The sequence below is a fragment of the Aquarana catesbeiana genome, linkage group LG04, assembly GCF_042186555.1.
Source record: "Aquarana catesbeiana isolate 2022-GZ linkage group LG04, ASM4218655v1, whole genome shotgun sequence".
Classification (NCBI taxonomy): domain Eukaryota; kingdom Metazoa; phylum Chordata; class Amphibia; order Anura; family Ranidae; genus Aquarana; species Aquarana catesbeiana.
In genome coordinates, this window is record NC_133327.1 from 380,069,188 (window position 1) to 380,095,573 (window position 26,386).

General features: G+C 43.4%; 1 protein-coding gene across 2 annotated transcripts in view; it reads right to left on the reverse strand.

Annotated features, from left to right (window-relative positions):
* COL10A1 (collagen type X alpha 1 chain) overlaps positions 1-26,386 on the reverse strand; it is a 167,218-nt gene that overhangs the window by 575 nt on the left and 140,257 nt on the right. For both annotated transcript variants that reach the window (XM_073627116.1, XM_073627117.1), the window contains one exon: positions 1-1,816. This exon is cut by the window's left edge and continues 575 nt beyond it. In XM_073627116.1, the coding sequence (XP_073483217.1) occupies positions 1-1,816 (1,816 nt within the window). The remainder of the gene's footprint in view (positions 1,817-26,386) is intronic.

Genomic DNA, 26,386 nt, shown 5'->3' on the forward strand with positions numbered 1-26,386 from the left:
GAAGAATATAAGCCATTAGATTCTGCACTGGGTAACTGGAGCCAAACTTGATCATTTTCCATTAGGTCTATGACGGCACTTCCTGATGCCTGGTCAAGGTATCCTTTCTTATATTCGTCATATGTGTACATTATTGGTGTACCATTTTTATATAGTGCCACCCAAATATTTGTGCCTTTTACATGCACATGGTAAGCAAAATAATATAGTCCCGGTATCCTGCATGTAAATATTCCAGTTCGAGCATCATAGTGATTTTGTCTGTTATATAAAATCTTATCAAATTTTATAGGTACTCCCACTGCTGGAAAGGCTGTGGAGAGAACAGCAGTAAATGCAGAAGCACGTAATTCCCTTAGGCCTTGAATTTGCCCTGATTTTGAGTAGCCATCAGGCAACTGGTGTGGCATTATTACCTGACCTGGTGGGCCTGGTGGACCTGGTTGACCAGGCAGTCCTGACTCACCAGTCATTCCTCTTGGACCAGGAATTCCAGGAGGTCCTATTGGTCCTTGTACACCATTTGTTGCAATGCCAGCTGGACCTGGTAGACCACGTAAGCCCTGCTCCCCCTTATGACCAGGAGGACCTGAAATTCCTGGTGCTCCTGATGGCCCCCTCATACCTGGTATTCCTGTAGCCCCTCTTGGTCCCTGCTCTCCACTGTAACCCATTTCACCTCTTGGGCCTACTGGACCAATTGCTCCAGGTGAACCAGGTGGTCCTACTATCCCTTTCTCTCCTTTTTGTCCTGGCGCCCCTGGTGGCCCTTTGGGACCAGCAAGTCCTGGCTCACCTGGATATCCTGATTTTCCATCTAGTCCTGGAGTACCTCTTTCTCCTTTTGGACCAGGAGCTCCAGAAAAACCTTTAGGACCAACCTCACCTTTTTGTCCTGGAAATCCAACATCTCCTGGAAGCCCCCTATGTCCCTGTATACCTCCATTTCCTGGAAACCCTGGTATTCCTGGCTCCCCTGGAAGACCAACTGGCCCCTGATCACCTTTAATACCAGGAACACCAGGAATCCCTTCAGCCCCTCTTTGTCCTTTAACTCCTGGTAAGCCTGGCTTTCCATAACCTTGTATTCCCTGTGGACCAGGCATACCTGGTAGTCCTGGCTGTCCTTTAGGTCCAGAATGCCCTGGCAATCCTGGAGCACCATTCATTCCTGGTTTTCCAACACCTGATGGCCCTGGTTGGCCATGTAAGCCCTGGGGTCCTGGTAAACCTTGTATTCCTTGTTCACCTGGTAAACCTCTATCACCTAATTTTCCTGGCTGTCCAGGAAGACCATTTAGGCCAGGTTTGCCTATTCCAGCAGGGCCCTGTGGCCCAGGCGGCCCGGGGAAACCAGGTAGACCTCTTTCTCCTGGTTGACCTGGAACTCCATATCCATCTTGTCCTTTGACTCCATTTATCCCTGGCATGCCAGGTTCGCCTTTAAATCCAGGTACACCTCTTAGACCAGGGTTTCCAACTGCACCTTGTAAACCTGGTGTGCCAACAGCAGAAATTCCAGCAGGTCCTGGAAATCCTGGCGGTCCTTGCTGACCTCTTGGTCCTGGTAGTCCTATAGGTCCACTGTCACCTTTCTCTCCTTGATATCCTCGTTCCCCCTGCTTGCCAGGTATGCCTGGTTGACCAGGTTTTCCAATGGAGGAGAATCCTGGTGGTCCTGGTACTCCTTGAGCTCCTTGTGGCCCTGGTGCTCCATATCCTGGTTTTCCTGAAGGTCCTGGAGGCCCAGGCAATCCTCTTGGGCCAACTGGACCAGGAGGACCTGGTGGCCCTTGTTCGGGGGCACTTGGAATTACTAAAATAAAAAGTGAAAGCATAGTTAGAGGTTAAGAAACCATGTAAGAAAGTAAAACAATCATAAGTATAATTTACAGTTTATAACAAATCATCTCCTTGGTTAATGAGCTGTAAGACTTATCTTTTTATATACCAAAAGACTTCAGATTCCCCCTATATAAGAATGGGTAATAAAAATATTTTGTTACCAGATATTTTTGGGTGTAAAACTGGATTTGGTGCCACATAGAAAAGTATTACCAATGCGCTGTGATGACTTGCTTAGTAAGCAACAGGTTTCTTCAGTCAACCAATATGGCATAGTATTCTTCTTGTTGCTCTTATACAAGCAGCTCTATTGTGATACACTTCACAGTAAGGGTTTTTACTAACAAAAAATGGTTTCCTTTTTCTGAACATATCTTTTTTTTTGTACGGCATGGTCGTATATAGCCCAATGCTAGGAAATATTCCCTCACATTAGTTTTTGCAATTGTTATGTTCTAATTCTCTTAAAAGATGTCTTGCTGCTTGCTGCCTTGGGCAAACAAGACATACTTTGGGAATAAATGGATCAGTGCAAAAGTTGTCAGCTTAATACAAGCAGTAAAGAATTAAGAAAAACTTTTGAAATATAGGGGTCTTTCTTATGTAGGTTTTACCTTCCTTTTATATTAAAAACTGATAGCAAATTAAAGAAGTTTTGGGGAGCATATTCATGGTAAATGTTTAGATGATAATGTGCTATTTTTATTAGTTTGTTTTTTTCATGCAAGTGTATTTCTTATTTACAAAACACATGAACTTAAAACAAAACATGCCAAAATAATTTCCCTTTCCATTATATAAAGCAGTAAATAATATGAAAGTTTATAGTAGTAATCAACAACAAATAGGTGCACTTGATATTTCCTGCAAATCAGGTCTATATGTTCATATACTTCAGACCCTTTATTAGCTTTGTTGCCCTTCTTTGTACTCGCTCCATTTCCAGTACATCCTTCCTGAGGACTGGTGCCCAGAACTGGACAGCATACTCCAGGTGCAGCCGGACCAGAGTCTTGTAGAGCGGGAGAATTATCGTTTTTTCTCTGGAGTTGATCCCCTTTTTAATGCATGCCAATATTCTGTTTGCTTTGTTAGCAGCAGCTTGCATGAGCCTATCATCTACTAGGACCCCCAGGTCCTTTTCCAGCTTGCATTCCCCCAGAGGTTCTCCCCCCAGCATATAGATTGCATTCATATTTTTGCCAGCCAGATGCATTATTTTGCATTTTTCTACATTGAACCTCATTTGCCATGTAGTTGCCCACCCCATTAATTTGTTCAGATCTTTTTGCAAGGTTTCCACATCCTGCGGAGAAGTTATTGCCCTGCTTGGCTTAGTATCGTCTGCAAATACAGAGATTTAACTGCTTACCCCATTCTCCAGGTCGTTTATGAACAAATTAAATAGGATTGGTCCCAGCACAGAACCCTGGGGTATCCCACTACCCACCCCTGACCATTCCGAGTACTCCCCGTTTATCACCACCCTCTGAACTCGCTCTTGTAGTCAGTTTTCAATCCATGTACTCACCCTATGGTCCATGCCAACGGACCTTATTTTATACAGTAAACGTTTATGGGGAACTGTGTCAAATGCTTTTGCAAAATCCAGATACACCATGTCTACTGGCCTTCCTTTATCTAGATGGCAACTCACCTCCTCATAGAAGGTTAATAGATTGGTTTGGCAAGAACGATTCTTCATGAATCCATGCTGATTACTGCTAATGATACCGTTCTCATTACTAAAATCTTATATATATAGTCCCTTATGATCCCCTCCAAGAGTTTACATACTATTGATGTTAGGCTAACTGGTCTGTAATTCCCAGGGATGTATTTTGGGCCCTTTTTAAATATTGGTGCTACATTGGCTTTTCTCCAATCAGCTGGTACCATTCCAGTCAGTAGACTGTCTGTAAAAATTAGGAACAGCGGTCTGGCAATCACTTGACTGAGTTCCCTAAGTACCCTTGGATGCAAGCCATCTAGTCCCGGTGATTTATTAATGTTAAGTTTCTCAAGTCTAATTTTAATTCTGTCCTCTGTTAACCATGGAGGTGCTTCCTGTGATGTGTCATGAGGATAAACACTGCAGTTTTGGTTACTGAAGCCCCCCGATTCCCTCGTGAAGACTGAGGAGAAGAATAAACTCAATACCTTCACCATCTCCCCATCCTTTGTAACCAGATGTCCTTCCTCATTCTTTATGGGGCCAATATGGTCTGTCCTCCCTTTTTTACTGTTTACATACTTAAATAATTTGGGATTTTTTTTGCTCTCCTCCGCTATGTGTCTTTCCTGTTCTCTCTTAGCTGTCCTTATTGCACCCTTACATTTCTTGTTGCATTCTTTATAAAGTCTGAATGCTGATGATGATCCCTCAACATTGTATTTTTTGAAGGCCTTCTCCTTTGCTTTTATATGCATTTTTACATTGGAGTTAAGCCATCCAGGACTTTTGTTCGCTCTTTTGAATGTATTACCCAATGGGATGCATTGGCTAATGCCCTTATTTAATATGCTCTTGAAGCAAACCCATCTCTCCTCCGTGTTCTTTTTTCCTAAGATTTTATCCCATTTTATGCCTTCTAGCAAGGTTCGTAGTTTAGGGAAGTTGGCTCTTTTGAAATTCAGTGTCTTTGTATTACCTTTATGTTTCCTATTTGTGTGATTTATACTGAAACTAATTGACCTAATTTTTTTCTTAGGCAAAGTTTACTTGGAACTATAACTCCATTTTAACCCTTTTGCTGCCAAGTCCATACATACACACATTTGCGGTGGCTGCAGCCACTGGGATTGTGTGTAAATCTGACAAGCAGACTCCTGCCTCTCAGATAGAAGCATTCCAGCAGCTGCACAACCCCAGTAACATCCCCCCCTGCCATGTATGCCAGAATAGTAGGTGCAGTGGAGGGTAAGGGGGAGGGAGCCAATTGGAGTCGCGCCCACCCTTCTCCCTTCCTTGTTGCTGACCAGGAAAGTCACATGTTTGACAATACTTCCGGGTCTGCCCCTCAGTGTCCCTGGTCAGCATGGCGATCTGCATTGCAATACATTCAGTGGAGCACAGGGAACACGTCCAGGGTCTTTTAGACCCCAAATGTCTCCTTAAAGAGAACCTGTCACCAAAAAATAATCACATAGGGGACATTTTGTCCCATATGTGTTAAAAAAAAGTAAATAAAAAAATGAATTGTAAAAACTTTTTTACACCTAAGCACATAAAATCATTTTTTTGAGGCCCACCACCCCCACATATACAAATGTACAAACATAAATGCACACATTTGCCTACGCATGAAAACGTTGATTGTGATACACATGTTACATATTGCCACGCATGCCAGAGTGAGAGCAATTTTTCTAGAACCAGGCTTTCAAAGCGTTGCCTATGGAAAATATAGGTTACTGAAGTTTTTCACCATTTTAAGGTTTAAGGTTTAAGGTTTTTAAGGTTTGACACGTTGGATATCTATTTACTCTGTCATCATTTATATTTTACCAAAAAAATGGGTAATTTATTGCATTTGTATGCCCTAAAATTACCTTTAGTGTATATTTACTGAAATTTTGTGTTTCCTAGACCTTTGCGGTAATATTGTGTGACATAAAAAATTGGAACTACCAACATTTTATTCTCTAGGATGTCTGTATTCAGAAAATATTAAATATTTTGGGACTTTTATGTAATTTTCATCCCTAAAATGATTTTTTAAACATGTGTGCAAAAAAATGTGAAAGCAGCTCTGGCAGGGCAAGAGTTGAATAAGAAAACCTGAACATTCTGAAAAAAAAACCTCTGTAGCAAAACAAGAACTTTTACAAGTTAAATATCTTTAAAAAAATGTTCAGTGAGCAATATCCATTGACAGATTGCCATTATGCCTAAAGCTGAACTCCAAGCAAACATCTAAATACACAGATGAAATGCTTCACTTGCCACTGTTACACTTGCCAAATAAGTTATATTTCTAAATATCTTGTTCTGTAAATTATTCCAGAAAGAAGTAAACATAAATGTGGTTTATAGGTATCAACAAACCGTAAAAATTAGCCTGGAGAGTCCCAGTTACTCAAGACTGATTTTTATGTTGGTACCTAGCAGCTTCATCCATTTTACATCTTTTGGGGCTAGATTAATTTGAGCTCTTAGAAATTATGAGGACTCTGTTCCATTTCATTGCTTTAGTTTTGAGGTTTACATAGATCTTCCACATTACACAGCCCCGTGTGACATGTGGCATTTTCTCTTCTATGGTTTAGTAACAATTACAGCTGTCTTTCCCAGCCTGTGCCTGGACAGTGAAAGTAGAAGCACACACTAATGAGCTCATCTGCCACTCCTCTGCTCTCTTCTTCAATTAGCATGCCCCTTTTACCCTTGCTCCACCTTTTTGAGCTGTATATCAATGCACAGGGATTGCAAAAGACTGACAAATAAATTCGGGTATTACACTGCTTGTATTTAATAAATACTGTTAAGGATATATTACCAAAGCTGCATTCATACATGTCTTTTATATCTGTCTGGAGTTCTACTTTAACTGTATGTGTATCCATAACACGTGGCCTTTCCCATCTCCTTAGGCCTTAACCTACCCCCAAAATTACAGTGCATGTATAGCCCAAACTTTTTTTTTTAGTCTTGGATAAAGAAGGGAAGCTGCATTATCCCCGATGGGTTTTTATTGCTTGCTGTGCCCCTGCTAGGAGGTTTCACTCTCTCTGCTTGGCCACGTGATCATTGCCAACAAAACAGAAAATGAGGAAAATACTAAATTTTAGAATTGTTACAGAACACAAGATGAGAGTAAATCTTCCAATAACACTTGTTCCAATGACAACTGACTAAGATAGGCATGTTCCTCATTTTTTGAGATGTACTTTCAGTTCCTTTTGCATCTCCATACTATACCTTCTTGGATGTGTACGGAGGAGCATCTGGCACAAAATTTCATCTCACTTAAAGGACTTTTAGAAACATTTATTAGTTAGGAACATTAGATACAACCAACACTTTTCAGGTCAAAAAATCCCCCCCCCCCTTGTAGGCAGGTTGGAAATGTATACAGTTTAGTTATCCAGCAGTTGGCCCAGGCTGAGGAAGGGGTTATTGGTTTTTATCTTAGTTCCTGGGCTTTTGATCCTAGCCAGCCCATCTGTGCTATAAAAAGGGGGAAAGCTAAGGACTAGAGAGCGGGAACATGGGTACCGGTGGGTCCAAGAGTTGCAGCCTTATCTGTGAGCACAATCGTGACACTGCTGAAGAAACTGGTTATTGTGGAGGACATCCAAGCTGTGGACAATGCTATAATGGACTCTCTCCTCACGGAGGTATGCCTGGGATGCTACATTATTCTAGTTTAGGGACAGGATATTGTTCAAATAAAACTGTGTACTGCTTCATGTTCAGTAAAATTACATTAATCATTCTGAGCCTGGTCTAAAGTTATTCAAAGGGGTGCATGTTGGTACTGGCGTAGCTAAAGGAACCTGGGTCTGTAAAGCACTATGGGGTATGAAGTTACCCCTTTGCAAAAGAGTTAACTCGGCAAGACAAGGAGGAGTGTAACCAAGTACAAGTTTAAGATACAAGGCAACCAGTCATTAGGCATGGTACCTGGTAGGGTGACAGGTCCTCCAGTGGCGGGATGTCAATGTTCTGGCTCCCTTCCAAGTGGTTAGTGTCCAATAGCTACAGGATCTGAACCCGCATTATGGAGATCTATGGCCTGGTCATAAGGTACGGGAAGAGAAGAGTTAAGTGAGAGCATGCATGGGCTCAACGAGACCCCATTGTATTTCTGGGAGTGAGGTAACAGAGGTTCGCTGGACTGGTGGAGTGGGCATACCCTTGGCATGTCCCTCCTAATGCAAGCATGCCAGTTGCAGTGTGTAGTGACACAAGACAGGTCGTTTTTTGGAGGGAATGTGCATTTATTGCTGTGTAAAGTGGGGTCTCATCTCTGAGTCAGGGAACTGCCTTAGTGTTACATTCTTCACATGACCGCAGTCTCCATCTGATCCCGGGCATTGATAAGAGCGCTTTGCATGAATGATAGCCCATGTTTGCAGGCTCAGACAACCCCACCATACCCTTTTTAAGGGCTTTAAGGCTTAATGAAGATGCATAATTGTACTGAGAATGTGGAGAGATGTGCAGCTAGATGGAGGGGGGATGAAGCTGGAGGTTCACATCTTTCCACATCTGTGTCTTGGAGTGCTCAACAATGAAACTGAATTCCAGGAGCCATGACATCACCCACCAACTTCCATTACCCATCCATTGTCAGCGCACCCTCCTCTCCCCTGCAGCAGCTACTCCATCACACAGGGGAGCCAAAGGTTTTATATCATGTAGCTGCACTGGAGAGAATAAAAAATAAGTATTTACAAACATCTTTTTCACCAGCAGTTTACAGCATAGGTAGCGAGAGGGGGGAGGAGGTATTTTTAAGTAGACAAAATGTAGCATTTACTTCCACTTTAAAAGAGAAGTATGATCAAAGCTTGTGTGGTCATACTTCTAATGTGGGTCACAGGAGTGCACTACTTTTGCACTCCTGTGACCCTGATTTAGCTTAATGTCACAGAGCTGCACTAGTCTCTGGATTTATCCCAAAAATAATGTTGGGATCCACCCAGATGCCTGACTGGCAGCTGGCTCGGACCCTCAGTGCACCGCTAAAAGCTTAGGCCAGATACGTCTGCCAAGTCTCCTGCCTGGAGGGCAGAGCGGGTCCCAAAAGTGAGCAATCAGTGGTCATGTGATCACTCAGTTCTCAGGCTTAGAGCCAATGAGGGAAAGCTGAAGCATCATACAGATGCTGCAGCCATAGAGGTGAGCATGTATGTTTGTTTGTTTTTTTAATTTCCCACACTTCTCTTTTAACCCCCTTCACATCTAAGGGTAATACAAATGTAAAAGCCTAAGCAAAATTTTGAAATTTTGACATGTGTTAGTAAAACCATACATATCACAACTATTTGGTGCATCCAGTTGGATTATACCTTGTTTTTTTCAGGTTAAATTGAGCATTCTTTTGGTGGTAAATGGTAATGCTATCTCCTGATTTTTGTTTATTATCATAGGAAAACAGACCCAAAATAGTAAAATATATACATTTTTTTTATTTTATTTAGCTGTAAATTTTTTGTACCTACCATAACCTACCACCAAATAACAACTCAAAATAAATTCTCCTCCAGACGATCACATCGATACCACATATCAGTGCTATATTTTGGCCTAGGCCAACAAGGCCCAGGCCTAGGGCGGCACTTTGTGGGGGGTGGCAAAAAAGCTGCCCCCCCCACCAAAATGGCATCCGCACCCTCCTCCCGCACAGCAGGGCACATCAGGGGAGTACAGCTTAGGCAAACAGAAAACAAAAACTCCTGCGCACAGGTGGATCACCATATGAAGATGCGTCAACACAGGCCTTGCTGCCCTCAAGGATGGGGAACCCTAGTGCAAACCGAGACAAAAGAAAAACAGGGGCGCACCAGCCTTGTGTATTAACTTTTATAAAAAGATTTATTAAAAATGATTAAAAGAAACAACTCACAAGCAATGGGTGGAAGAGGTACAACACGAAGTGTACCGACAGCCAGCATGCGACTATAGGATGAGCGATGCCTTCCAAAGATCGTAGAGAGATGCAAACATATCGCAATCAGCTTACGCGTTTCGAAGGGAAAGTCCCTTCTTCATCAGAGCTATGCAATGATCCCTCCTTCAGCAGTCACTCCTTATAAATGCCTGAGTGTCAATGAAACAAGGGTGGGATATAGGGCTCCTCCCCCTCAGGGGATCCCTCCCTCTTAGGCACTCCAATTGGTCAACAGAGAATGGTTTGTGTAGTAGATAGTGATAGTAGTAGTAATAGTATATATAAATATTTATATACACATACACATGCATATGCATACACATACACATATACACATACAGCATAAAATAAACCATATTATATACTGAGCATGTGCACAAATATACACACACACCCTAAGAGACAAGCTGAACCATTCGAGGTGAAACAAAGCGTGCTATGCACATAACATGCGACAGATGACATGAGTGTAGATGTAAAGGTCATGGCGAGCAGTAATATACATAGTGGGTGGGAACCTCCCACTCCACAAATACACCAGTCTCATCACACAAATCTTGAGCTATAAAAGATACAGGATAAAAGATAAGATCTTTGATGTAAATGCCAAAGAGAAGGAAAAGTGAATACCTAAAATGCTTTCTGGAGGGTCCGTACAAGTTGAGCACCTCTGTAACAAGTAGCGAGGCCGGTAACAGTGTGGCTATAACCCAGTGGAGCGCACGCTGGTGTGCTTGCGTTCCAATCTGAAGGAAGGGGGCGGAATCCGCATCGCCCCTTCCGCATCTCGTACAGCTTGCCCACAATGCAAGCAGAGAGAGACAGCGTGATGACACGTGAATGGGGGCGGGGCCAGCATACAAAGGCCGAGAGACAGCGTAATGACACGTGACTGGGGGCGGGGCCAGCATACAAAGGCCGTCTCGCTCTCAATGCGAGTGGCAAGGAATAGCCTAATGACAGATGACTTGGGGCGGGACCAACATGTAGGGGCCGACTCGCTCTCAATGCGAGCAGCGAGAGTCAGCCTGATGACAGGTGACTGGGGGCGGGACCGGCATATAGGGGCCGTCTGCTCACTAGAACCATTCCACTGTCCGTCTGCGCTAGCAGCAGTCCTGAACTACCAGGCCAAAACAGCCTCAACAGCAGAACAGAACAGAGAGCTCCCACCAAAAAGTGCACATATATACTGTATATAAATCAAGTGGTGGACAGATGATAACAATAATATATAAACATTAATCAACAAATGCTACTAGTAATGATGAGACATGATAAAAGGTAAAAAAAGTAAAATAATTAGTCTGTTAAATAGAAAGAAATTAAAATGGCTAGAACAGTAATCAATATATATTCAATACTGAAATATAGATGGTGGAATCCATATTAGTGATGCTATGTGTAATCCACCATCAATATTAATAATACTAGTAGCTGAAGAAAAGAAATCAATAGTATTGTGACAAGTAATCCATCATCTGGCTGCCAGCGCACAACTACGCACCACATCTACGGTTCTATGTACGCATATACATGCCCACAAACTAGCACGCCTTGACTCAACCCTAGGTCAGCAATAAAAAAACCATATACACACAGAACCAAACCCACTAGGAGTTGTACTACATTAGAGATCATGCTGAAGGAGATATACAATGCTGCAACATACTGCGACTGGAGAGCCAGTGTCTGAAACATAATGATCGCAAATTGCTAGACATACCTAAAACACATTGTGTTACAATAAAAGAGAGATAAGTGGTCCCTCTCCAGTCGCTATGTGCAATGAATAATTGTGAAAGCTAACAAATAAAATAGCAAAACAATACATATTTCACAAATCAAGGAATATCTTAGATGGTGTCACAACTACAATATATTGATAATGGTCATAAATAACCAACTATTATCTGAAATAGAATGGATTGAATGCAATAGGAGTGGATATTGCACTGGACCTGTAGGTAAGTGAGAGATAGTGGGAGGGAGGGGGGGGGGAAGGGGATAATATTGTGTTATGGGGCGGGAGGTGCTGGGAAGGCAAAACAATGTCCGACGAACTCTAAAGGTCAAATGATTTTATGAACCTCAGGATCCTCATTTAACCCCACAGCGGTCATGCTACCTAAGGTGAAGATCCAATAGGCCTCGCGTTTGCAGAGCCTCTGGTGTCTTCTACCTCTATCAAGGTCACCCCTGATGGATACAATTCCAAATACTTTCATGCCAGACGGATCCCCGTGGTGTACATCATGAAAGTGACGAGGAACAGGGTATTTAACTCGTGTGTTGGTAATATCACATTTATGCTCTCCAATGCGCACCCTCATGGGGCGAGAGGTGCGACCAACATAAAGGCGCCCACATGGGCAAATAATGCCATACACCACGTGATACGTCCCACAGTTGATAAATTGCTTCAAAAGGTGGACTCTACCATCACTCCCAGTGACAGACTTTTTCTATGCCACATATATTGACAAGTGCCACAGTTCCTGATGCTACACTTGTAACTACCTTTCTGATCGAAAATAGTCGACCAGACATTAGTGGATTTATTCAGGGATTTCTTCACCATGCTTGGAGCTATCAAGCTTCTTAAGTCCCGTGGTTTTCTATAGACTATATTCGGTCTATCAGGGAGGTGCTTACTAAGGACCGGATCATGTTTAAGGATGTTCCAGTTCTTCCGTAAAATGCTTTGTATCTCAAAGGCTTTGTTATTATATTGGGTGGAGAAACGGGTTTGTATAGTGTCCTGGTCCCTAGCAAAGGTAGAGGTAGACCGTGGATCATGTGGCTGGGGCTCTTCATATAGATGACCATATTTATTACAGGCAGTGTCAATTAAAGTAGAGTCATAGCCCTTGTCAAGGAATTTGTTCCAAAGGATCTTGCTATATTCTAAATAGTCGCTTTTCATTGTACAGGTACGCCTTAAACGGCAGAACTGCCAAAAAGGGACATTCCTTATCCATCTGGGATGATGGTTGCTCTCAGCATGTAGAAAGGAATTACCACTGCTGGGTTTGAAGTGTGTTTTGGAGATGATATTACCATCAGGATCATTCCTGAGCTCCAGGTCTAGGAAAACAAGACAATCACTACTGATGACATGTGTGAACTTAATCCCAAAGGTATTGTCTCTACAGTGCTCAAGGAATGAACAAAGCTCCTGATCAGATCCGTCCCAAATAATAAGGATATCATCGATATACCTGGCAAAGAGGACCAGGTTCGCACCAAAGGGATTGTTGTTCAAAATGGACTGCTCCTTCCAATAGCCCATAAAAATATTGGCATAGCTAGGGGCGAACCTGGCCCCACATAGCAGTACCTTTAATCTGCAAATAATGTTCTCCAAGGAATGAGAAATGGTTGTGTTTGAGAGAGAATTCAACACAATCAAGTATAAACTTCGCCTGTACCGAATTTAATGCACCTTCTTTGGACAGATAGTGATTGACTGCTCTTAAGCCATAGATATGATCGATCGATGTATAGAGCGAGGCTACATCTAAAGAAATCCATCTGTATCCAGGCTGCCATACATAATGTGATAAAATTTCCAACATATGGCTCGAGTCCCTGACAAAGGATCGGAGATTGGTAACTATTCCCTGTAGAAAATAGTCAATGTAGCATCCCACATTGCTGGTAATGCTCTCAATGCCTGCAATGATCGGTCTACCAGGGGGATCAACTTCGCTTTTATGCACCTTTGGAATGTGATAAAAGTGCGGGATCAGGGCATGTCTGTTGTAGAGAAAGTGGTACTCATGTTTAGTGAGGACCGCATCTAATAAGGCTTGATCCAAAAGTAATTTCAGATCCTTCGTGTATTCTATAACAGGGTCACTTTTTAGTTTAATATAGGTGCCTGTATCCCCCAATAGCCTCATAGCCTCGGCAATATAATCTTCTCTGTTTTGAATAACTAAGCTGCCACCTTTATCCGCTTTCCGAATAATGACGTCATGATTCTGCCTAAGGCTCATAACAGATAGCCCCAGCGGGTCAAGGTGTTTATTGTACTTGTTCCCTTTGTTGTTGGCATGGCAGAATCTCATTCTAAAGGATTCGAAGACCACGTCATAGAATGTTGAAATGTATTTCCCTTTGGCCCAATGTGGAAAAAAGGAAAAAAGGAAGATCTCGGGGCAAAGGAAGTGTGGGCTATCGCTGTGTCGCTAGGAGGCTCACAGGAAGAGGGTGATGGATCACTATGTTCTGCCTCTGCATAGAGTTCCTCTAAGATATTTAGGGCTGAGTCGTCATCAATACTCTTGTCCAAAGGTGGACTAGACGGCTGTTCTACATTCCTAATAGTTACAGAAGATTTACCAGTGTCTTTTAATATGTAGTAACGCTGTAGGGTGAGTTTACGCACATATTTGTTGAGATCGACAAACAGTTCAAAGAGGTTAGGGACACTAGGAGGGGCATAATTAAGCCCTTTCCTAAGTAGATCTAGGTCTGTGTCAGTGAACACAGAGCTAGATAAATTGTAGATCTTAATAGTTTCAGGAGTATGATTTATACTCTGCCTCTTTTTGTGTCTCTTGCCACCTCTTCTACCTCTTCTAGTTCCTCCTCCCTTTTCCTTGACTTCTTTGTTGACAGAGTACAGCTTAGGAGTGCAGTGGCATCGCGGCTGCAGATGGGGCCAGAAAGCAGTTAAAGCAGGAGCCGTCAAGCTGCCCCCGTAAAGCTGTGATTCTCTCTCTCTGATTGTCCCTCTGCTGTGGCCAATCATGGGGAGGGAAACAGCGGGCAGGAAGCTGGGTGGCGGCCCGGCAAAATCAATTAGAGCCACTCTCTCTTCTCCCTTTGGCTGACAGAAAAGGGAGGGGGGGTCGAGCGGGGGAGTTCTATGCTGCTGCCGAGTTCTCTGGTAAATTGAGCAGCAGCGCTGTGACAGGGAGAGGAGAGATGCGGGTTGTCTGTGTATCTCCCTGCTCGCCTCTCCCTCCCCTTTCTGTCAGCCGAACGGAGAAGAGAGAGAGAGCGGCTCTAATTGGTTTCGCCGTGCCGCTGCCCAGCTTCCTGCCTGCTGTTTCCCTCCCCATGATTGGCCACAAAATCAATAAAAGAAATGTGAATACAGCGTTGCGCTAGAAGATGGAAGTAAATAGCAGCCAACACACTTATAGACCCAAGGTAAAGACGATATACAAAAAAAGTGTAGCGCTATAAACCCCAAAACAAATTTAAATAAATCAAACAATATACAGTGCATATAAAATTGATAACACAGACTTATGATGTATCCTTTGGAATACAAAGTGGAGCTAAGTGAAGTGCTATAAACTAAAACTATTACTTAGTGTACCAGAAAAAAATATTGGAAAAAATATATATATTAATCCAATTAACCCGTGGATCCCTCATGAATACCGCTACTTGAATTTTGTGCTTTTATGATCTTCTAACATGTGAGTGTATTTATCATTACTATTTTAATAAACCAGTGTTAAACGTTATCACGCTATGTGAGTTTTTTTTCATTCTCGCATGGCATATGAATATTCGTATGGCCTCTATCGGATTGTGTATGTTGTGTGAATACTGTGGAAGTCGTATCACCATCCCCATTTGCAAAATATTGAAGACATCTGAAGAGACGTATCATTCGGACCTGTTGGTCATTAAGCCTTTTTGACTTGTATGACGTATGTCCTTTCAAGTCAATAAGTTCTGGTAAGCCTCTTGATGCCTTCGGTGACGGCTCCTGTACCACCAGTAGCCCTTCAGTTCACTTTTGGTGTTTCTATACTTTTACTTACCCGCCTGATCCAGTTGATCCTTTTTATTTGGGAGGGTTTTGATCCTTTGCCTCTGGTAAGCCTCCATAGACCCCTGGTGGCAGTTTCTCTTCACTTTTTCATTTCTACAATCAACATTTGTGGACTTCCTTGATAAAGAACTCTTAATGGTGTTAACCCCATTGGGCCTTTTTTTTGGACTTTATTTCTGTTTTTTATCATTAATATATATATTTTTTTACAATATTTTTTTCTGGTACACTAAGTAATAGTTTTAGTTTATAGCACTTCACTTAGCTCCACTTTGTATTCTAAAGGATACATCATAAGTCTGTGTTATCAATTTTATATGCACTGTATATTGTTTGATTTATTTAAATTTGTTTGGGGGTTTATAGCGCTACACTTTTTTTGTATATCATGATTGGCCACAGCAGAGGGCCACGCTGTACCCGCACCACCAGAGAGCCACGCTGTTCCCGCACCACCAGAGCCATGCTGTACCCACACCACCAGAGCCACGCTGTACCCGCACACCAGAGCCACGCTGTACCCACACCATCAGAGAGCCACGCTGTACACGCACCACCAGAGAGCCATGCTGTACATGCACCACCAGAGAGCCACGCTGTACACGCACCACCAGAGAGCCACGCTGTATCCGCACCACCAGAGAGAGAGCCACGCTGTTCCCACACCATCAGAGAGCCACATTGTTCCCGCACCACCAGAGAGGGAGCCATGATGTACCCGCACCACCAGAGAGAAAGCCACGCTGTTCCCGCACCACCAGAGAGCCACGTTGTTCCCGCATCACCAGAGCCACGCTGTACCCGCACCACCAGAGCCACGCTGTACCCGCACCACCAGAGCCACGCTGTACCCACACCATCAGAGAGCCACGCTGTACATGCACCACCAGAAAGCCACGCTGTACATGCACCACCAGAGAGCCACGTTGTTCCCGCACCACCAGAGGGGGAGAAAGATGAAGCCACTGCCAGGGTAGAGACATGCTACACTACTGACTAGAGTTGGCCTGGGCAACCCAGAGTGAGCGAACGTCCAGCCAAAGGGATCACTGTTGCAGTTTCACCAGGTCTGGTAAGAGAACCTGTTGTCACTGAGTTTCGGTAACTGGCCAGACAGGGATGTGCCAGCGTGGGCACCCAGGACATCTGCCGCCCGGAGTCTCACAAGCGGCGATGGGCTTTCCGTAGCAGCCGACACCTCTCCCCACTGTCAGCCACACACACTCAGTACACAGCCAGGAGGAGGAGGAGCCACAGAGGAGGGACATGACTTCAGTGCAAAAGCCTCCCAAAGCACCCAGCACATATCCCCTTACCCCCCAAAAGATGCTGTATCGCTCACTGTCCTCTTCCCGTGGCGTCCCTCTGTCCTCCCATGAAGATGACAGGGTGGATCTTAAAATGGAAGGGGTGTGGCCTTGACAGGAAGGGGTGGGTCATAGTTAAATTAGGGGGTGTGCGAGCTTAGTCAGGCCTAGGGCAGCACAAAACCTAAATACACCACTGTCACATATGTGTATGTCAATTGTTGTATGTAACCGTAGTACAGCCCAAAAACAATAGTGCACGTTTTGCTTTTTTTTATCCTACTTAAAACACACTGACACTAACTGACAATAATTTAAAAAATTTTTAAGAAAAAAAAAATCCTGCCCAAAATATATTGACCATGACCTTGGACCCTGACCTTGATTTTCGACCTTTACCTGAACCAAACACTAACCCTGGCACTGACCTAGATCAAACCTTGATCTAGCTATTTTTTTTAATGTATTTTTAATTTTTTATTATAATTATTTTATTATTATTGCTTTTTTTTTTTTTTTACACTCACGCTTTTTTTTTTCTCTGCAAAGAAAGAGAGAGATACAATGTATCTCTCCCCTCTATTCACAGAGAGATAAACACAGGGTCCGGCTTCACAGTGAATGATCACTGTGATAGCCAATCAGAGGCTATCACAGCAATCAGGTGACCCGAAAACGCATGATCAAGGTCCCAATCGTTAGTACGGGACATGGGGCTGCCGCTGAGACCCTGGTCTCTGTGCTAGGAGTACACTCTGTGGCACGCTCCCAGCGCAAAGACAGATATGCATATATATGCAGCCCACAGAATAAAGCCCAGTCCAGTGAGGCCGCATATATGTGTTACATTGGCGTGAAGGGGTTAAATGCCACTAAATGTAGCCTTTACTTCCATGTTCAATATTAAATATTAATAAGTGATTGCTTAGAAACAGTTAATCCAGGGAATATCCGATTGCCTCTGGAAGGAATTTTTAATCCCCACGCTGGCACAAATTGGATATTGCTGTGTGATTTTTTGCCTTCCTTTGGATCACCTGTGGGTATAGGAATGTGTATATAGGATTGTATATATATTGTTTCCTTCGATTGGTTGAACTGGTGTCTTTTTTTCAACCAGACTAACTATGTAGTATGTAGGGGGGGGCGCGGCCTAGCGCGGCATGTGAACAGACCTGTTCACCGGAGCTCCCGCTGTTGATCCTCCATTAGATCCTCACCTCGCTTCTCCCGGCACCCAAAAACCGAAGAGACTGGTGCCTGCAGCTTGCCTGTCACCTCAGGACCCAGCAGCTGCAAATTCGGGCATGATGACCCGCGGGAATCGCGGAGATTCCGCAGCCTCGGCTGCTCCGGACTTCCAAGATGGCGCCTGGACATCTCAGCCTCAGAGAACGCCACAAGGCCAGGACAAGAAGACAGAGCAGGGGGGTAAGTTCCAGAAACCCCTAAGAATAAAGACCAACCCAGGGATATGCTATACTACACACAGAAGCTGGCAGGCTCTGCTGACTCCACACAGGCCAGTACACATCTCCCTGCAGTGTCCACAGAGCAGGCAAGCAGGGGGGATACAGACAGGCTGGAAGACACTGACACTATGGAATCTGTCCCTGACCCCATGCCTGGTCTGTTTGAATCGCTGGTGGAGGATAGCCCCCAACCCACGCTTAGTGAAATATTACATATGGTCCACAGATGTACTGCTTCGGTGGATGACCTCAAGGAAAAATTTGGGGGGCTGAAGGAAACTGTCTCTCTCCTCCGCCAGGACATTCAAAAAATAAGGGAGAGAACCACGGCAGTGGAGGGGAGAGTAAGTGACATAGAAGACCAGATGCCTCATTTGAACAGAGATGTAAGGGGGGCCGCATAGCATGCGCATCAGGCCTTTGAAAAGACTGACATCATCGAGAACCGCCTGAGATGCAACAACGTCCGTATAGTGGGGCTCCCAGAGAAGGTGTAAGGCAGGGACCCCACTGTATTCGTTGAAGGCTGGCTGCAGGAAATATTTGGCAAGGAGGCCTTCTCTCCCCTGTACGCGGTGGAGCGGGCGCATCGGGTACCGCCAAGACCTCTCCCACCTGGAACCCCCCCTAGAGCGATGCTGGCCAGGCTTCTTAACTACCAGGACCGTGAAGTCGTGCTGCGACTTGCTTGGGAGAAGGGGGCTGTGCAGTACAAAATTTCCTTTTATCCTGACTTCTCAGCAGAAGTGCAGCGTAGACGATCCAAGTTTACAGATGTTAAAAAACAGCTGCAGCGACTACAGCTCAAGTACGCAATGCTATTCCCAGCTGAGTTGCGAATCACAGCCAGAGATCAGAACCACTTTTTCGAAAATGCACAAGATGCTGCAGGGTGGCTGGACCAGAACGAACAAGACCTACGTCGCCGTAGACGCGAAAATGAGGAAGGATGACTTCACTTAACACATCTGCCGCAGGCATAAAGGGCGCCCACATTCTACTGTCGTTAACGCTTCTTCAACAGAGGACCTTTACTTAATATCCAGTATCAGCGAGTGAATTTCAATATTTTATGAGCTCTCTTCAATTTTTGTTTAACCATTCAGGTGGACTGCGATTGTGCTCCACACCTGAACTCTACACGTTGCCACTGCTGTTATGGATGGGTTTGTGGGCCCTGTTGGCACGGTTAGGGCCTACAGAGCCCCACATTATTTGGAAACCCTTGCTTGGCCTTGTTAGCAGGGACTGTTCTACAGGATGTCTTTTACCCCTGGACATATTACTTGGTTCGCTTTGCCCTGCAATCAAGTTTAATGCTCTTTCACGGAAGTTTGATGCATCTCCACTGCATGAACTGCTTCATCAATCCCTCTCGTGTTCCACACTGCTTGCTGTCCATCCCAGTCTGTGCACGGACTGTATGTTGGAAGTCCTCCGGTACACCACCCAGTACTACAGGACCTTGTTACACTTACAAGAACTGGATTTGGTATTTGCAATGTCTGATACACCTATAGTGTCCTGGAACGTTCGGGGAGTGAACAACCCACTGAAATGATCTATGATCTCAGCTGGTTTGAGGAAGTTCCACCTGGCCATAATTGGCCTGCAGGAGACTCACCTGTGGGTCGATACGGTCAGTTTCCTACAATACGCTTGGGTTGGTAAGGCCCATCACTCCACCTACTCTGCGTTTTCACGTGGAGTGAGTGTATTGATCCATAAAGCCCTAGTATACCAGGAGTTGGACTCCCTGATTGATATATCTGGTAGATTTGTGTTCCTGTATTGCAAATTGTATACAATCACACTGATATTAGCCTTTGTGTACGTGCCCCCTCCGTTCTCCAGGGAGGTGTTACAGCTGTTAATATCCTACTTAACTAACAAGCTGGATATCCCGGTATTAATAATGCGGGACTTTAATTGCTACTTGGACCCTAAATTAGACAGACACCCACCTGTGCAGCCCCCTGGGGGCGGACGGGGCACTGCTCTTAGCCGCCTACTTGCAGAGGTAGGATGGATTGACGTATGGCGCAATCCAGATAGTAAACAATTTTCTTGTTTCTCCAAGACCCATGGGTCATTATCCCGTATTGATTTGTGCATAGGTACCCCAAATCTGGTTGGTAACATCTCTAAAGTGGAATACTTCCCACGGGGAGTGTCAGATCACTCTCCACTAGCTTTATGGTTAACTACCCAACCCCCTAGTACTTTACCCAGGGCCCCGTGGAAGTTGAACGCTTTCTGGTTAAAGCTTTTCGCTTCGCAGGAAAGGATAGCCTCTCAGATCCAGGTCTTTTTTAGGACACACCGGCAGCAAACTGTTCACTTGAAATGGGAAACCTTTAAAGCATATTTAAGAGGGATTTTTATTCAAGAAATACAAAAGGTCAAACACAACTCCTCAGTCCTGTTAGAACAGGTGGGGGACTTGGTGAGGCAATTAGAACTAACATGTAACTGATCCTACTGACTCTGCCAGGGAGGCATGGATGTCGGCCCAGGACTCCTTGGACCGTCTGAGATCCTCTACTGCAGAGCAAAAAAGGTTCTTCACAAAGTTGGCATTTTACGAGGAGGGGGAAAAGACGGGCCGCCTACTTGCTAAAATTGCGCGATCCCAACAACAGTCACTGGCCATTGGAGCTATTCGTGCTGATAACGGTAAAGTAGTTAATTCACCGGAGGTCATTATATCCGAGCTGGCATCCTTTTATGGAGACCTTTATAGGCCGAGGGAAGCTTACTCGGATGTAGATCTGACCGCATATATGTCCAAAATTGATTTACCTTTATTGTCTGCTGAAGCTCAAAAACAATTGGATGCTCCGATAACCCTGGAGGAGCTTCAGATGGCGGCCTGCTCTTTTCCCACCTGTAAGGCACCGGGAGAAGATGGCCTCCCTATGGAGGTATTTAATCAATACGGAGAACAGATACTTCCAGAATTGTTAAAGGTTTTTAATGCCTGCCTGGAAGCAGGTAAGCTCCCTGACTCTATGGCAAGGGCAAATGTAATTCTACTTCTTAAGCAGGGGAAGGATCCGGTTGACCCTGGCTCCTACAGGCCTATTTCATTGCTTCAAAGTGATGTAAAGATCCTTGCCAAGGTCTTGGCGCTTCGGGTCAATGGGATTATCTCCTCCATTATACACTAGGATCAGGCCGGCTTCATGCCACAAAAGTCCACGGCTACAAATCTGAGGAGGTTGTTCCTGAACATGCAAATGCAAGCAGATAATGGAGGTCAAAGGGCTCTGTTGTCTCTCGATGCCAATAAAGCTTTTGACAGCGTCAGCTGGAGCTATTTATGGGCAGAATTAAAAAAAAAAAAAAAAAAGCAATCAGCACACACAGGTCAAAAAATACAAAGGCACTTGATAATTGCAAGCTGAACACCACAAGGTAAATCACAACACCTAAAGTTAATGAATATGAAAATAAGAAGGTGCAGCGCAATAAACGTCCATGACATCAAATATAATCCACCACGTGAGAGACTGGATATAGCCAATAAATGCAGCCAAAGTTCATATTGTGAAATCCTCCACCATCAATATAAAATACTTTTACCAAATAGGATGGACCATTTGAGTGAACAAATGATCAAACACGCTTGTTACCCACTCATGGGGGTGCAGATGGCGAGTACATCCAGCAGCATGCACAGAGGATAATCACGGTGGATGAAGCAGATGAATGGGAGATAAAAAGTGGACACAGTCTAAGTGTACACTGTAATGTTCTTTATTAGATAAAAAGTTTTGTAAAAGGCACAATACACTGAGGGTAATAACACCAGTCTGTATTAGATAATTGCTTCAGCTTCCAGTGTAGATTATTCCATATAAAAAATAAGATTGATGAGAAGAATAGATAAGCAGTATGAGAACTGCATATGTGAAGCACAGATGAACAGCGGGTGACGTCAACGATGTAGCTCCTCCCCCCGTACGTACGTTACGTCCAGAACGGACTTCGTCAGCGGTAGGTGGAGCTACACACGTCACCCAATGTCTATATATAGTAGCCCGGCCACCATGGAGAGCGCAGAGCGTGGGCAGCAAGAACCGGAAAGCGGAACTACTGCCATCACCAGTACACAATGTGCCATGTTTTCTCATGGGGACACGGGCAACAGGCCACACGAAAACATAAAATAAAGTGCATAATGATAATATTCCAGAATGCCAGTGAACATTAAAAGCACATTATAAAACACATATAATAATGCAAAAACCATATAAAATACAATATTAATATGAACGTATACCCGCCTTCGTCTGTGATAAAAAAATGTATATATATATATAAAACCAGTTATTTATCTGAAATAAAAGAATTAAGATCAAAGTCTACGTTGAGGCCCCTTGGAACTAAATCCAGAAGGATTCGCGTCAACTGAGTTGGCGAATGAAATTGCCCCCTCTCCAGTGTCGATTCACCTTCTCAAGGCCCCAGAATTTAAGACATCTGGGATCCCTATTGTGATAGTATCTAAAATGTCTGTAGACATTATGTGTCCTCAGCCCCTTTTTTATGTTGTTAACGTGCTCGGCAATGCGGATGGTTAGGGGTCTCGAAGTCCTCCCTATATATTGCAACCCGCAATCACACTCGAGCACGTATACAACCCCTGCGGTGTTACACGTTATGAGATTTTTAATAGGATATGTTTTACCAGTGGTTGGGGCACTAAAATCTTTACGCCTTTTAATATTGTATTTACACTGTCTACATTGGGGGCATTTTCCACATGCATAAAAACCAGTAAGGAAGGAAAAAAATCTATTCTCTTTAAAAACTGGGGGATCCACAACGCTAGGGGCTAAAACATCTCTTAAGGTGGGAGCTCTTTTATAAATAAACCTAGGACGGGGTGGCAGGACTGTGCCTAAAATCCTATCCTTTTTTAAAATGCCCCAATGTTTCATAACAATCTTTTCGAACTTTTTATGTTGAATGTTAAAATCAAGTATAATTTTAAATTCATGATCCTGCCTGACTTTTTTGGGCTTTGTAATATCTGTCACCAAGGTAGCTCTATCCAGTTTCCCAATAGTTTGGATTTCTTTAGCTATGGTCTCTGTTTTATATCCTTTTTGTCTGAATCTTTCTGCAAGTATATTGGACTGTGCAAAATAATCCTCTTCCTTGGTGCAGTTACGTCTTAAGCGTATAAACTGCCCCCTAGGAATATTACACAGCCAAGACCGATGACGGCAGCTATCCAACGGGATGTAGCCATTTCTATCGGTTGGTTTAAAATAATTTCTAGTTTTAAAACACTGTCCTTCCTTAAAAATCTCTAAGTCAAGAAATGTCATGCAGTAAGCATCGGCATTCCATGTAAGCTTAATATTTTTAGTATTACCATTGAGTCTGGACATAAACAACTGTAGGCTTACCATATCTCCCTCCCAAATAATAATCAATATAGCATTGGTAACATTTTAGGGAGGCGGGTTTATTATTAAAAACCATCTCCTCCTCCCATAGCGCCATAAAAAGGTTTGCCCCAATGGGTGCAAACCGAGCACCCATCGCAACACCAAGAATCTGCAGAAAAAATGTATGGTCATACCAAAAATAATTTCTGGTTAGACAAAATTTAAGGGCGTCTAACAGAAAATTCTTATGAAGGGTAGGGAGGTCGGACTTTTCAAGAGCCCAGCTAACGGCTTTGAGGGTATCCTGATGGCCAATTATGGTGTATAATGAACAAACATCTGCCGTAACCAGAATGCTATTGTCAATGGCAGACGTTGATTCAATGATCTGGATGGCATGCTTAGTGTCTTTAAGATAAGCTTTGGTGGAAGATACCAACGGTTTTAAAAAGTAGTCAATTTATTGACCCAGTCGTGCAGATACTGAGTCAATACCATTGACTATAGGCCTTCCTGGTGGGTTTTGAGCATTTTTATGAACCTTAGGCAAAAAATATGTATTAGGCCTCCTACACACACTAGGATCCAGATAGGCCGATTCTTTCTTGTTAAGGATTCCATTACTTTTGCCCTGTGCAATAATGGCTTGTAATTCTTTATTATATTCAAAAACTGGGTCTTTATTCAGTACTTGATAAGTAGATCTGTCCGACAATAATCTGTCCATTTCTCCATTATAAAAAGCTTTGCATATAATAACAAGACCCCCACCCTTATCCACCGGGTGAACAACTACATCCTTTTTCTTTTCTAAGGTGGCAATGCCGGCTTTAAGGTAATGGGGGTCCCTAACTTTTTTAATCCTCATGGTCTCTAAATCACTAGAGACCATGTTTTTAAAAACCTCTATGTGTTTATGATCATTCTTGGGAGGATTAAAAACAGATTTATTAGATAAATTGGAGTGGGTTCCTGAAGGCAATACCTGGGCTGAAGTTCGGGGAGGTTCTCCTGGCTTGGACAGGAAGTAACATTTGATGTTAAGGGTTCTAACAAATTTTTGTAGACTTATATAGGTTTGGAACTTATTAAAATTACGGATAGGGGCGAACTTGAGTCCTTTATCAAGGACCCTAAGTTCGTCTTCCGAAAGGTCCAATCCACTTATATTATAGATACCACCTCCTATTATAGTCTTTGTCTTTTGTATTTTTCTTCCTGCTCTTCTTCCTCTCTTAACCTTCTTTTGCCTATGTGTTTTGGTGTCTGCCACCAAGGGTCTTGCCACTGAAGTTGGCTCGGCCCTAAAAAACCTTCTCCTTGTGTTGGATCCTCATGTTGTAATGGTGCAAATCGGTTCTGGACCGGAATGGGTACTTGATTAGAGTATTGATCATTTTCCCTACGATAATCGTCCCCCCTCACTGGTTGTTCTTGATTATTATAATAGGGATAGTCTCTATTAGAGGGACCATGAGATGGTCAACCTCTAGAAGGTCTAGAGATACCCCCCCTATTTTGCCAGGGTCTTTGTTCACGGGGAGGTTGGTGGTTGTAGGTATTACCTCTCCCTCTACCTCCTCTACCCCGATTGCCTCCACCTCTATGGTTGGCATGGCTCCAACCCTTAGTGGAAACATTTCTAGGAGTAGAAGTTCCCAGGGCAATGGAAGTGGAGATTGATGGGGTACGTAAGGTGCGGCTTGGAGGAATATTAGATGGAACTGGTTCTGAATGCTGAACCTTCAATTGCCACTTAAATATTTTTCCTCGCGCAAAATCGCCAGAATCCCTAATATACTTAGATTTCTTTTTCTCTTGTACCTCTTTATCCCATTTTGTCATTTTTTTTATTTTTTAATTCACTAGAAAGTTTGGAGAAATCTGGTGAATTTTGAAATGGTTCTATTTTGTGTTTGAGATCTGTTATTTGTTGATCTAACATTTTCATTTTCCTTTGTTTTCTGATTAATAGTAAATCAAGCAATTCTTGACCCTTTTCACAAAAAAGTTTTGCCATTCTAATAAAGATTCCTCATCCATTAATCCGTCATTAGGTGGGATATCCCACCTTAATCTCCTAGGGATGAGTTTACACTTAGTATATTGATTGAATGATGTGATATCCCACCAGGCTTTAATTTTCTTTTCAAAAGCGTAACCCAGCTTTTTGAAACACACAGATAGATCATCTGGGATACTGGGGAATGGTGTATCAGAAAAAACCTCATCAAGCTTAACCTCCCTGTGATCAAGGAAGTTAAAAATATCCATGTGTGCTGCTAAAAGGAATGTGATTCAAAAACAATACTAAAAAAAAAAAAAAAAAAAAAAAGCAATCAGCGCACACAGGTCAAAAAATACAAGGGCACTTCATAATTGCAAGCTGAACACCACAAGGTAAATCACAACACCTAAAGTTAATGAATATGAAAATAAGAAGGTGCAGCGCAATAAACGTCCATGACATCAAATAGAATCCACCACATGAGAGACTGGATAAAGCCAATAAATGCAGCCAAAGTTCATATTGTGAAATCCTCCACCAGTATAAAATACTCTTACCAAATAGGATGGACCATTTGAGTGAACAAATGATCAAACACGCTTGTTACCCACTCATGGGGGTGCAGATGGGCAGTACTAGATAAATTTGGTTTCGGGGAGCGATTTATAGCATGGGTTAAGTTATTGTATGCATCCCCTCAGGCCAACATTAGAATGGCAGATAGAGTATCACAAGCCTTTGCCCTGGGCAGGGGGACAGGGCAAGGTTGCCCAGTGTCCCCTTTGCTATTTGCGATTGCAATAGAGCCACTGGCAGCCATTATAAGAGACAGTATGCAGATCCAGGGGTTCCAATATGGAACTCTGCACAAAAAAATAATGTTATACTCGGATGACATGTTACTCTTTCTGGGGGACCCGAGTCATTCACTAT